Consider the following 12,623-nt stretch of genomic DNA (forward strand, 5'->3'; position numbering starts at 1 on the left):
AATAGAAATTAAAGAAGAACATATCGTGATGTAATGTAATAATATTTATCTTCTCTCTCTTTTTTGCCTTTTTGGACAATTCTGTATGCTTTTTGTGTTAATTTCAATAAAGCACTATTTTAAAAAATAACAAGAACAAAAAGAAAACAAGAACCAATAACTGGGTTCCGAGCTCTTCCCTCCCTTGGCCAGAAAGAGGAGCGGCATCTCGGCCAGAAGCGGGAACCCGCAGGGGAAGAAGGACTGGACGGAGTCTCTGGGGAGGCGCGACCACAATCCGGGAGCCACTTGGACTGCTTGGCTAAACCAGGGTTTGCAATCCTCTGTCTGTCTCTTCCCTGCATGCCAAGACGGGCTCTGGGGCTGGAGCAGGCGAGACCCCAGGGGAGAGGGGCACGGGGGGAGCCCGCTGCGCCCTGGGTCGCGCCTGGCCGGGCAAGAGCGAGGTGCCTCGGCCTCGGGCCGTCCCTCGACCAAGTTGTCTCCGCAGCCTGTCGTGGGGTCCCTCAAAAAAGGCACCCGGGACCGCAGCCCCCACATTCTCCATCTCTGCCAATAGCGAGTCCAACAATCAAGAAGGCGGCTTCTGCCTTTGCTGTCGAGCTTGTCAGCCTGGAAAGGGAGCCCGTAAAGGAGAACTCTCAACCTAAACCTCTGCGGGTAAACATCAGAGACGTAGAGACACACAAAACAAAAAATTCCTTCCAGTAGCACCTTAAAGACCAACTAAGTTAGTTCTAGGTATGAGCTTTCGTGTGCATGCACACTTCTTCAGATACACACGAAAGCTCATACCTAGAACTAACTTAGTTGGTCTTTAAGGTGCTACTGGAAGGAATTTTTTGTTTTGACTATGGCAGACCAGGGACGCAGGTGGCGCTGTGGATTAAAGCCTCAGCGCCTAGGACTTGCCGATCGAAAGGTCGGCGGTTCGAATCCCTGCGGCGGGGTGCGCTCCCGCTGCTCGGTCCCAGCGCCTGCCAACCTAGCAGTTCGAAAGCACCTCCAGGTGCAAGTAGATAAATAGGGACCGCTTACCAGCGGGAAGGTAAACGGCGTTTCCGTGTGCAGCTCTGGCTCGCCAGAGCAGTGATGTCACGCTGGCCACGTGACCTGGAAGTGTCTCCGGACAGCGCTGGCCCCGGGCCTCTTAAGTGAGAAGGGCGCACAACCCCAGAGTCTGTCAAGACTGGCCCGTTCGGGCAGGGGTACCTTTACCTTTACCTTTTATATGGCAGACCAACACGGCTACCTGTCTGTAAATAGAGACATACATAGAGACATCACCTTGCCAACAAAGGTCCGTACACTAAAAGCTATGGTTTTCCCAGTAGTGATGTATGGAAGTGAGAGCTGGACCATCAAGAAGGCTGATTGCCGAAGAATTGATGCTTTTGAATTATGGTGCTGGGGGAGACTCTTGAGTGTCCCATGGACTGTAAGAAGCTCAAACCTCTCCATTCTTAAGGAAATCAGCCCTGAGTGCTCACTGGAAGGACAGATCCTGAAGCTGAGGCTCCAAGACTTTGGCCACCTCATAAGAAGAGAAGACTCCCTGGGAAAGACCCTGATGTTGGGAAAGATGGAGGGCACAAGGAGAATGGGGCAACAGAGACGAGATGGTTGGACAGTGTTCTCAAAGCTACCAGCATGAGTTTGAACAAACTGCGGAGGCAGTGGAAGACAGGAGGGCCTGGCGTGCTCTGGTCCAGGGGGTCACGAAGAGTCGGACACGACTAAACGACTAAACAACAACAACAACAACAAACCCAATATATTAATAAATGGTAGGATTTTGATTATTTGTGGTATGAAGGGAGAATGCAGGCTGCGAAGGAATTCCTGGGCTGGGTATGCAAACCAGCCTGGCTGGCTGTGGGAAGAGCAAACCTGTTTGTTGTTGCTGTTTAGTGGGGAAACCAGTTAGCATGCCAAAAAGGTGTGAATGAGCCGTCAAAAAAGGATCCTTTGGCCTGGAGTCTGATGTCACAAAGGGGTAACGGTGTGTTTGAGGGGACAGGAAAAGTGAGCTTTGAAGCAGGGATTCCTTGGGAGGAGGAGGGGGAAGAGGGGCTGAGATCCATCTTGGCAGGGGAGATGAAAGGTTGCCTGCTGCCATGCTGTAAGTTCTGGACTCCCTCCATGCAGGCTGAAGGTGTAAATAGGTGAATAAACCATATTTCTTCAAGCACAACAGTCTCCACCGTATCTTCTATTCTCCAAAGGGGCACAGATCCTGTGTGGGTGCCTGAGACGCCCATGGGTTCTTGCCACCACTTGGCAGGGAGAGGGGCAGGCACTGGACTTTTGGAACAATACAATAAAAGTCAAACTAATCTGAAGAAAAGAAATGAAAAGAACTAAAATGATAAGAGGGGGGGGGGAAATCAAGAGATAGAAAGGCAAGAAAGGGAATACAAAAGCCACCTGTCACAATCACATCCTGTCTTTATCCATACACAGAAAGGTAGACCCTCCCTGCTTTCACCTGGAAGCTTCTGTTTCTTCTCCCGCCCCCCAAGATCCTTTCTATCTCTCCCTCCCACTTGGGCCCCCCAAGAAGAAGAAGAAAGAGGGGCTTCTAATTCTCCATCTGCCAATTATATATATTATAATGATTCAAATTATTTGAAGCATACACTACAGGAAAACACCTAGCTATATTACATTAAAGAGTTGCTAAGCAGTCTGCCAAACACAATTCTTCTCAGACACCACAGATTCATCTTTTTCTGTCAAAAAGTCCAAAAGTAGTTCTTAATTTTTTTATTCTCCTTAGAAGTCCAGAACTGTCCATTTCTCGTCAAGTTCAATTCTTTCCCAGGATTCTATCAGATCTTAATATTATAGCCCTCAATTCTGCACTTTTTCCAATTCTTCCTCACATCAGTTATTAGTGACCCTGAAGTTTCTTGCTATGCATTCATTTCTCTCCCTTTGAAGCCCACCATTTATGATCGTGCCCCATCTTCTCCAACCATAAGGCATTTATTTATTTCTTTCATCAACAAAACAGCTTTCTTTGTCTGTCTCAGTTTTCCTCTCCTCCACCACTATCTCCTGCAGCTCCTCTTGCACACCTACTCCTGGGCCCATTTACTCAGAAGTAAGCCCCTCACCTGCCCAGTCTTCAAGTTCCAGTAAGATCACCTCCGCTCTCCCACTGCCCTTGGCTCACCAGCAACCCAGGGGGGCCAAGCAGCAATGTGATTTTTGCTTCCCCCAGGCCAGCACCCTTGGTGGGGGCCAAATTAGCAAAGCCTTAAGGACACCCCTGGGCAGGGAGCAGGTCGTCTGGGACTCACAGGAAGATGGTCTCCCATCTTGAAGAATTATGTAGCTTTGGAGAAGCGTTCCAAATTATGCCTGTGTGGACAAAGTGGTCAGGTCTGGGGGGGGAGGGCCTTTGGCCTAGAACAGCAGGGCTCCTCTATTCCTCCTTGGACACCTTCCGTTTTCAGCACTGTGGGGATTCCACCTCCATTGTGACGCAGGTGATCTTCTCTTGAGCACATGATTCTGATGGTCTTCTGTTCTTTGGACACCTTCCATTTTCAACAATGTGGTGATTCTACCTCCATTGTGATACCAGAGTTCTTCTCTTTACTGTCTTTTTTGCCTTTAAGCTTTTCAGGAGGGTGCATCATCCAAGAGGCCAATGTCTCGCCTGACTGACACTCTGATGGGGCAAAAATGTCCAAGACATTTCTACAAAGTGGCCCAGAATTGAGCTTGCCATTCATGGTGGCTGCTCTGCTCTTTGCTGAGGATTGCTGATGATGATGGTTCCTCAGGGCTAGCAGGGCCCATATTAACAGAAACCTCCGTTCTCCGTACGTGTCCCCACTGCCAGCACCACCAGCACCCATTGCTTGGAGGAAAGGTGAGGAAAGACCCACTCCTTCAGCCCCTGCCACCCTCTCAGCCTCAGAGTCTCTCACAGCTGCTTGGTGGCTGCCCACCCCTGTCCCACCCTGTCCCAGCTTCAGAAATGGTACAAACAGAAATGCATTGAAGCAGAGCTCCTTTGCACCGCAGCACAGCACAGGGCAGGATAGGTATATTCTTACTTATCTTCAGACCACAATCTCATTGCTAGTCCTTGCAGTGTTAAGACAAGACATAGTGGCCAGGCACTAAAGAAGCGAGGGATATGGGTGACTCTGTTAAATGGCTACCTTTATTTCTCAGCACGCGGGGGGGGGGGGGGGACCTGCTGCCTCAGAACAAGCCTAAAGTCTGCTTGGTTTTGTGTGACAAGTGCCATCATTGTTTGGCACCTGTTTGGTCAGGTTCATCCAGCCCAGAATAGCCTGTTTTTGAGCCTTGCACCCGCTCTCCCAAACCTTAGGCAGAGAAGGGTCTTTCTCACCACCTGCTAGGTGAGATGTCAGGGATGAGTCTTGAGATAGAGTCCTTCCAAGATTGGATGCTCGAAATTAAAAACGACCAAAAAGATGGCAAAGACTATTAAAAAGACGGCAAAGTGGAGTTGTGAAGGATTTCGGCCTAGATGTGGGATCTCCAGGACGACAGCAGACATTGATGGACATTGGGGAACGCAAGCGGGAAAGGGGGGAGGGAAATTTGGAATCCAAAGGGTGTAAAATTATATTTTATATTTTATTTTTTTATTCTATTCTGTTTTGCATACTAAAGAGGGGAACTCGTGGAAGGGAACAGGGGTCAATTTTAGGGGATGGAAAAATATTTTTAACATTGGGTCAATGATAATAAGTCTAAAATTTGGGGTAAGAACTTGCTGAATTTATTTGAAGGAATTGGAATACAAGAGGGGGTGGGGTGGGGAAGTCCTGGAAAGATGCTAATGAAAATAAGGTTTAAAAGTAAATGTTTTATTTTTTATTTTTATTTTTTTCTTATATTTGGAAACTTTCAATAAATATTATTTTTTTTAAAAAAAGAAATGTCAGGGATGAGACCTGGGTCTCTTCTTTCTTTCTTTCTTTCTTTCTTTCTTTCTTTCTTTCTTTCTTTCTCTTTCCTCATGCAAAGCAGGCAGTCTACCACTGAGCTATGGTGCGTCTCCAAAAAGGTTGCTCAAAAAGTCATTGTTGGTATATGTGTTACAATTGTGTATTTTACAAAGGATAAATTACATGAAGGAGTTAACTGCGACAGCTGTGAAACAGGTGACTAGAACTAAAGTCCAGCTTCTGAGTCACTGTCTTGAGTCTTGTGAGTCTTGTGAACAGTCTTGTCAGGGGCTCAGGAGCAGAGGCACAGGGAACTCCTTAAAGGGAACTGTGTGTGCAAGCTAGCAGAGGTGTAGAGTTGGGTCTGAGAGGAGAATGCGGAGTTTGTCAGAGGTTGAGGAGATAGCGTGAATGTCAAGCATTTTGTCAAGGACCTGCAGCAGGAGGATTACAGCTGGAGAACTTTCTGCTAGGAAGCATCCTCTGCTATCAGGAGAGCAAAGTGACAGAAAAGCAACCTTGGACTCCTGCAACAACCGCACCATTTTCTTGTACTTAAAAGACTGCACCCTCTTGTGTGTGTGTGTGTGTGTGTGTGTGAGAGAGAGAGAGAGAGAGAGAGAGAGAGAGAGAGAGAGAGAGAGAGAGACTTTGTATTGAATCCTTACATTAGACTGGTTGCCTGTTTGCTCATCTAAATGCTACCTCTGAATTAAGAACTCATCTTCCTCAGCTTTTGTGAGAAGTGGTTACTTCAGCACAACCAACAAAGGTATGGCCAGCAGGTGGCGCTAGAGAGCAACAAGCGAATTCTTGAAGTCAATCCCACACTTTGGAAACCAGCAATCTGAAGTCATTGTTGTCTTTGTCCATGGAGTTTTCTTGGCAGGGATACTGGAGTGGCTTGCCGGTTCCTCCTCCAGGTGGATCACGTTTGGTCAAAACTCTCCACTATGACCTGTTCATCTTGGGTGCCTTGCTCGGCATAGTTCATAGCTTCTCTGAGTTCTTCAAGCCCCTTCGCCACGGCAAGGCAGTGATCCATGAAGGGGATCACTCCAGTACTTTGGCCACCTCATGAGAAGAGAAGACTCCCTGGAGAAGACCCTGATGTTGGGAAAGATGGAGGGCACAAGGAGAAGGGGACGGCAGAGGACGAGATGGTTGGATAGTGTTTTCGAGGTTACCAGCATGAGTTTGACCAAACTGCGGGAGGCAGTGGAGGACAGAGGTGCCTGGCGTTCTCTGGTCCATGGGGTCACGAAGAGTCGGACACGACTAAACGACTAAACAACAACAACAACAACAATCTGAAGTCATCACAGTCAAGGAAGATTTTGCAGATAACCCAAAGGCAAACGGGGGTCTGTGAATCCTATGTGGCTAAGTGGTTGTGGAAGCTGCAGAACGTTTAACTGCAGGAAGGGAGCAAGCAAGTTTCACAATGTCTATGTCTCTGAGTATGGAGAAACTAACAGAAAATAATTATGCCAGTTGGTGTGTCAAGATGGAGATACTGCTCTGGAGAGAAGGTTTATTGGACCCTGTATTAATGACCCACCTTCAGACCCTTCTTCTCCTGAGAAGGGAGTGGCACTGCAGTCTAAACCACTGAGCCTCTTGGGCTTGCTGATCAGAAGGTCGGCATTTCAAATTCACTTAACGGGGTGAGCTCCTGTTGCTCTCAGCATGCTTCTGCCAACCTAGCAGTTCAAAAGCACACCCCAAAAAAGTGCAAGTAGATAAATAGGTACCACTCCAGTGGAAAGGTAAACAGTGTTTCCATGCGCTCTGGTTACTGTCACGGTGTCTCGTTGCTCCAGAAGCAGTTTAGTCCTGCTGTCCACATGACCTGGAAAGCTGTCTGTGGACAAACGCCAGCTTCCTCAGTTTGAAAGCGAGATGAGCGCCGCAAACCCATAATCGCCTTTGACTGGACTTAACTGTCTGGGGTCCTTTACCATTTTACCTTTACCTTCTCCTGAATGGCTTCACAGAGAGGAGAGAGCAAGAGTCACAATAATTACTGATCTGGAAGACAGCCAGTTACTGACTGTTAGAGGGCTGTTAACTGCAAAAGAAGTTTGGACTACTTTAAAGAATTTCAAAGTGAGAAAGAAGACAGGAGCAAGGAAAGATGGCAGACAGCTGTTTCAACAAGCCAAGATAAAGAAGTGAATGTAGAAGAAAGAAAGAGTGACAACATGTTGAAAGTTTATGGAATTTGTAGGTGCTACAACTGTGGATCAGAAAATCACCTTAAAAGAATTTGCCTCAGGAAACATTTGGATTACAAATCTACAGATAGAGAAAGAAAATTACAGAGGAAAAAATGGTGTTTCTCTGCCGACATTGTAAAGGTAGACTCTGTAATTGCTGAGGGAGTGTAAATCAACAACAGCTCCAATTAACACAAAATGTGAAAGAAATCCTAAGCAAGTTCTAGAACGTCTGCATATAGATTGAGCAAATCCATTCCAGGAAACTCTGTAAGGAGCTAAATTTAATCTTACAACTGTTGACAATTTCTTGCATTTTGGGTTCATTTATTTGTTAAAGGAGAAGCTAAATAGAGGTTTGAGAATTTTGTAAACTGGGTGAAAGCAAAATATGATGCAAAGATAACTGGAGTGCAATCAAAAAGAGGAGGTGAATTTACCTCTAATAACTTTGAAAGATTTCTGTGTGAAAAGGGAGTCCAGCATAAAAGGGAGTCTTCAGGTGTTTGTGTGTTGAAAGGAAACATCTGGGAAATTGTCTTAGGTGGATTAGCAGTTTCTTATACTCACAAAAGCCAAGAACCAAGATCCACACAACAACCACTGGTGAAAGTGTCTTTTGATATAATTAAGGATGTCGCAGCCTGAGAAACAACAGGGAAATCCCTTAGCTTCTCTGTCCCCAAAACTCAATAGACGGCATTTACCTTTTGCCCCATCCCTTCATTGTATTTTAATAAATTTTAAGTTAACATAATGCACAGTGAAAACCCAATTAATCGAAGAAGCTTCAGCACAAAGCCCTAATCAGGTTCTGAGCTAGCTTCTGAGATGCCCAGAACAAACTCTCTCAGATCATGCATTCTGGCATAGCTGCATTTTTCAAGTGCTCAGCTCAAGAAAGAGATATGCTGACTACATCCTTATGGACTGAGTGCTATGGAGCAGCTCCCCCTCCAGCCCCGTATCTGGCCAACAGCCCCTTGCTCATGGAAAGCTCGGGGGGGCGGACACCCAGTTCCCTCTCTCTCCAACTCTTTTTATACATGCCTCAAATGCTTCTGTCCATTCTCATGTGATGTCAGGAGGGAGCCAGCAAGCAGTAAATCACACAGAGCAGGTGAAGTTAACTCTTGATTAGAAAAAAAGGATCTGCACAGGAGAGCCAAGCCTAAAGAGCACAGCAAGTCTTCCTTGGTAGGTCTGATCCTTATGAGGCAGTTGTGGAGCCTGAAAGTCCCCACCTTCCCACAGCTAAGGGCCTTCCTCTGCCAGGTCCTTCCCAAGCAATCTGAGACGACACCTGCGTTTCTGCCTATACTCCTCTTGCTTCATGCCTCTCCTGATCCTGGGAGACTAGGGAGGAGGAAACCTTGTCACAGCAGGGTGTGTGTGCGTGGAAGAAACTTGTGTTTCTTCACCAGCCTGACTCATCTCTGCCTCTTGGCCTCCCTCAGCCCACTCTCCTGCTTACGCTTCTGATTCTGATTCTAGACTTCCCTCTGCCACAGACCCCTCCCCCCTGCTCACTAAACCCCGGCACCTCTTCTGCTTCTGCCACTTCCTCCTCCTCCTCCCAGTCTGCTCCCTCTTCACCCTCCGACCACTCATTGGCATCTCACCACCAAGCCGCCGACTCTGAGCCTTCCTCCCTTGGTGGTTCCTCAACTGGTTCCTCCCCCTATTCCTTTGTGTCCAACCAGTCCACGACACATGGGTAATGGTGCTGGTTCAGTGCAGATCCAAAATATCATCAACAGTTCAAATGATGGCTCATAAAAGTTCCATTTATATTGAAACTGACTGTATGTTGCTGCTTTTAGAAAATTGACTGAGGACTTCAGGACCTCAGAACGTGGTACCAAAACATTTAAAATAAAATCCCACTGCATTTCTCTTTTGCCAGTGCCTGAGAGGGCAGCCCCTGCCACAGCATGGCGACAAAGAAGACCAAGTCCAAAGCTCGGAAGAGCATCGCCAAGAGCCAGAGCACGACTGGGCCGCTCTTGACAGAGCAAGAGCAGTCCCTGAAGAAGGAGTCCCTCATCCTGGCGGAGCACATCCACACCTACACACAATGGGTGGACCAGTTCCAGAGCAGGAACGAGTTCCTGGACAAGGAAGCGCAGGAGATCCGGCAGAACAGCAAGGCCTACCTGAGCTACCTGAACAGGCGCGCTGCCCGGTGCCAGGACGCCATCACCACCCTCAATGAGCAGAACCTCTTTGACCTCACCAGTGTCCTGAAGCAGAAGGAGGAGCTGACCTCCCAGTACACAGACAAGGAGACAGAGATGAGGAGCCAGCTGATTGAGATGGAGACCAAGTTCTCCCTCATGACCAAGGAGGTTGAGGAGCTCAAGCCCTTCAAGGAGCTGCAGTCCGAGCAGCTCATCCGCATTCGGGAGCTGGAGAAGGAGCTGCTGGCCATGAAGATCCGGCACTCGGAGGAAATGCGCTTGCTCAAGAGCAAGTACCTGCACCAGAAGGCGGAGTACGAGGTGCAGGCGGAGCAGAAGGTCCAGGCCCTGGCCAAGAAGGCCGAGAAGGAAGCCGTGCGCAGCCTCATCCAGCACACCAACCGAGTGAAGGAGGAGAACAGGCGGCTGCGCAACGAGCTCCTCGGCCTCATCCAGCGAGCTAAAGGCCTGAAAGCCTTCCGGCAGCAGCTGAGAGAGCAGAAGGAGCAGCTCCTGCGGGAGCTCCAGTATGGGCGGGGCCTGGCACACATGCGCCGCTGGCTCCAGCAACAGGCGGCTCAGAAGACTGGCCCCACTCCCAGTAGCCAGCCTCCCAAGAGCGCACAAAAATCCTCTCGGGGCGCGAGCGCTCAAGGGCCCGCAAAGAGGGATGCTCAGGCAGCAGCTGCCGAAGGTTTGCCACCACTCTGGAGCCCCAAGAGCAGCAGCAAGCAGCAAGCGATGCCCACAAGCAGCCAGCAGTCTTAAGAGAGCGAGCGGTTTCCAGGCGTGTGAGCAAAGGTGAGGAGGCCTGAGAGTAGACTTCTAAATGCGGAAGCAGAAATCCTGACTCAGAGACAGCAACAAGCTGTTTGGGGATTGGAGACTGCAGCAGCTCATGCGCTCTGCTCTTCGCTTCGTATCAGAGGTGGCAGGAAACATGGACCAACCCCGCCCCCCTAATTAAAAGGATGTGTGTGGATGTGCGTCAGTGCTGGACAGCTTCCTGTCCTCTTATGGGGTCTCTGGTCAAGCGGGAGGAAGAGGCTGCTGCGCCTCTGCTTACTCCCAGGCAAGCCCATCGGCATCACAGCCAGCAGCAACACCTGCACCCTCTCATAGGCTCTCGTGGCAGCCTGCTGCCACCCACCAGCCCTCGGACAACAGTCCTTGCCCACTTCAGGAGGCAGAAACTGTAAAACATTGGACAACACAGGCTGCTGCCTTCTCTGGGCAATGGCCAGGGAGTCTTTGTGGTTAAGTGCATTAGTAGCACAAACTTACATTAGTGGAAGGGGTGGGGAACCTGTGACGCTGCAGGTATTGTTGGTCCCTTCGCCCCTGAGCATTGGCTTGCGCTAGCAAGTTTCTTTATATAGCAGCAGAAAGCTGGTTGCAGACTCATGTGAGCCTCTTAAGACAATAAACAATTCAATCTGGCTTGCCCAGATTGAGATATGTTCTATTACTTGTGGTAAGATCCCTTTGATCCCTCCTAAAAGAATAAAGACACAACAGTCTTATTCATAAGTAACATAAAGTAGTTTTACGCATGATCAGGCAGAGTATGATCCCTGAAGGCAGGCTTTAGGCTTAAAGTTACAAACATGTAGAGTTTTACCCCATATGGGAGATGACCTGGGAGACTTCTGGCTGGCAGCAGTCCAGTCCAGGTGAAAGGAAGATGGAAAAGAGAGAGAGTGGCAGCATGCCTTGGCCTTTGACCAGGTCTGGGAAGGTCACGCCCACCCACTAGTCCCATGCAAGGAAGGGTGCTCCAGGCCAGGAGGAACAGGAAGTTTTGACTAGCGGGACCAAACATCCCCTTGCATGTCCACTCTAGCAAAACAAGGAATGTTGTACTTCACTGCTCCCAGTGTTTACATCCCACAGGCTGGTGGATCTGACACCACCTGGAGCCACAGCTCCGCTTCCCCTGGTTTGTGGGCTCCAAAGGTTGACTGGGAAGCAGCAGCCAAAGGGACTCCAGAAGGAAGTTGTCACCCAGAACACACACCAGTGGGCACCACTCACACCAGACATGAAGGTCATGAAGGGCCAGGATCCGTTACATTGTTCTCCTTGGCGCCAGACGATTTGGCCAATTCATCCAGCAAAATCAGTTTCAGAGAAGCTGGTGGTTAAACAAGGCAGGGTGAGCATTCTGGGAAGGCCGTTTGTGCAGCTGTCCATTCACATTTAAATCCTTCCTCCCCCTGCTGCTGTCCTGAAGAGAAGTTCCCTCCTGAGGCTACCGTTGGGCACAGCAGAGCTCTTGGCCCATCCCACACCCGGTTCCCAGTCTGAAAGGCCTTCCCCTCAGCTCCTTATTCTTTCTGAATCAAAGACACCTTAGCTGCAAGTATGTGATTATATTCCTACATAGATTGCCCCAAACAAGGAGCTACAAGCCGAGTGGTGAGATTCTGGCACTGCATCTCTACTGCATTGGGAGCCAGGATCCCCACATTCCACATCCCACCCCGAAGCCACTATAATAATAATAGTTTATTATTTATACCCTGCCCATCTGGCTGGGCTTCCCCTGCCACTCTGGGCAGCTTCTAACCAGATATTAAAATACTGTAATACATCAAACATTAAAAGCTTCCCTAAACAGGGCTGCCTTCAGATGTCTTCTAAAAGTTTGGTAGTTATTGTTCTTTGACATTTGGTGGGAGAGCGTTCTGCAGGACGGGTGCCACTACCGAGAAGGCCTTCTGCCTGGTTCCCTGTAACTTGGTTTCTTGCAGTGAGGGAACCACCATAAGGCCCTCGATGCTGGATCTCAGTGTCCGGGCAGAACGATGGGGTGGAGACGCTCCTTCAGGTATACTGGGTAGAGGCCATTTAGGGCTTTAAAGGTCAGCACCAACACTTTGAATTGTGCTTGGAAACATACTAAAAGCCAATGTAGGTCTTTCAAGACCGGTGTTATGTGGGCTTGGCGGCTGCTCCCAGTCACCAGTCTAGCTGCCGCATTCTGGATTAGTTGTAGTTTCCAGGTCACCTTCAAAGGTAGCCCCACGTAGAGCACATTGCAGTGGCCCAAGCGGGAGATAACCAGAGCATGCACCACTCTGGCAAGGCAGTCTGCGGGCAGGGAGGGTCTCAGTCTGCATTCCAGATGGAGCTGGTAAACAGCTGTCCTGTACACAGAATTGACCTGTGCCTCCATGGACAGCTGTGAGTCCAAAATGATTCCCAGGCTGCACACCTGGTCCTTCAGGGGCAGTTACCCCCTGCCTCCTATCCCCCCAAAACAGTACTTCTGTCTTGTCAGGATT

The 12,623-nt window shown here is 49.0% G+C and overlaps 2 protein-coding genes across 2 annotated transcripts in view; one reads left to right on the plus strand and one right to left on the minus strand.

Annotated features, from left to right (window-relative positions):
* Positions 1-12,623, minus strand: part of PPP6R2 (protein phosphatase 6 regulatory subunit 2) — a 221,538-nt gene that overhangs the window by 82,950 nt on the left and 125,965 nt on the right. The gene's annotated exons all lie outside the window — the stretch shown is intronic.
* On the plus strand, positions 3,515-10,327 carry LOC310825758 (coiled-coil domain-containing protein 166-like). Its single transcript, XM_083699573.1, has 2 exons — positions 3,515-3,883; positions 9,063-10,327. The coding sequence occupies exon 2, from the start codon at positions 9,091-9,093 to the stop codon at positions 10,102-10,104; it is 1,014 nt and encodes a 337-aa protein (XP_083555699.1). The 5' UTR covers positions 3,515-3,883; positions 9,063-9,090; the 3' UTR covers positions 10,105-10,327.

The sequence above is a fragment of the Podarcis gaigeae genome, assembly GCF_964106915.1.
Source record: "Podarcis gaigeae genome assembly, chromosome: 10".
NCBI classification, from domain to species: domain Eukaryota; kingdom Metazoa; phylum Chordata; class Lepidosauria; order Squamata; family Lacertidae; genus Podarcis; species Podarcis gaigeae.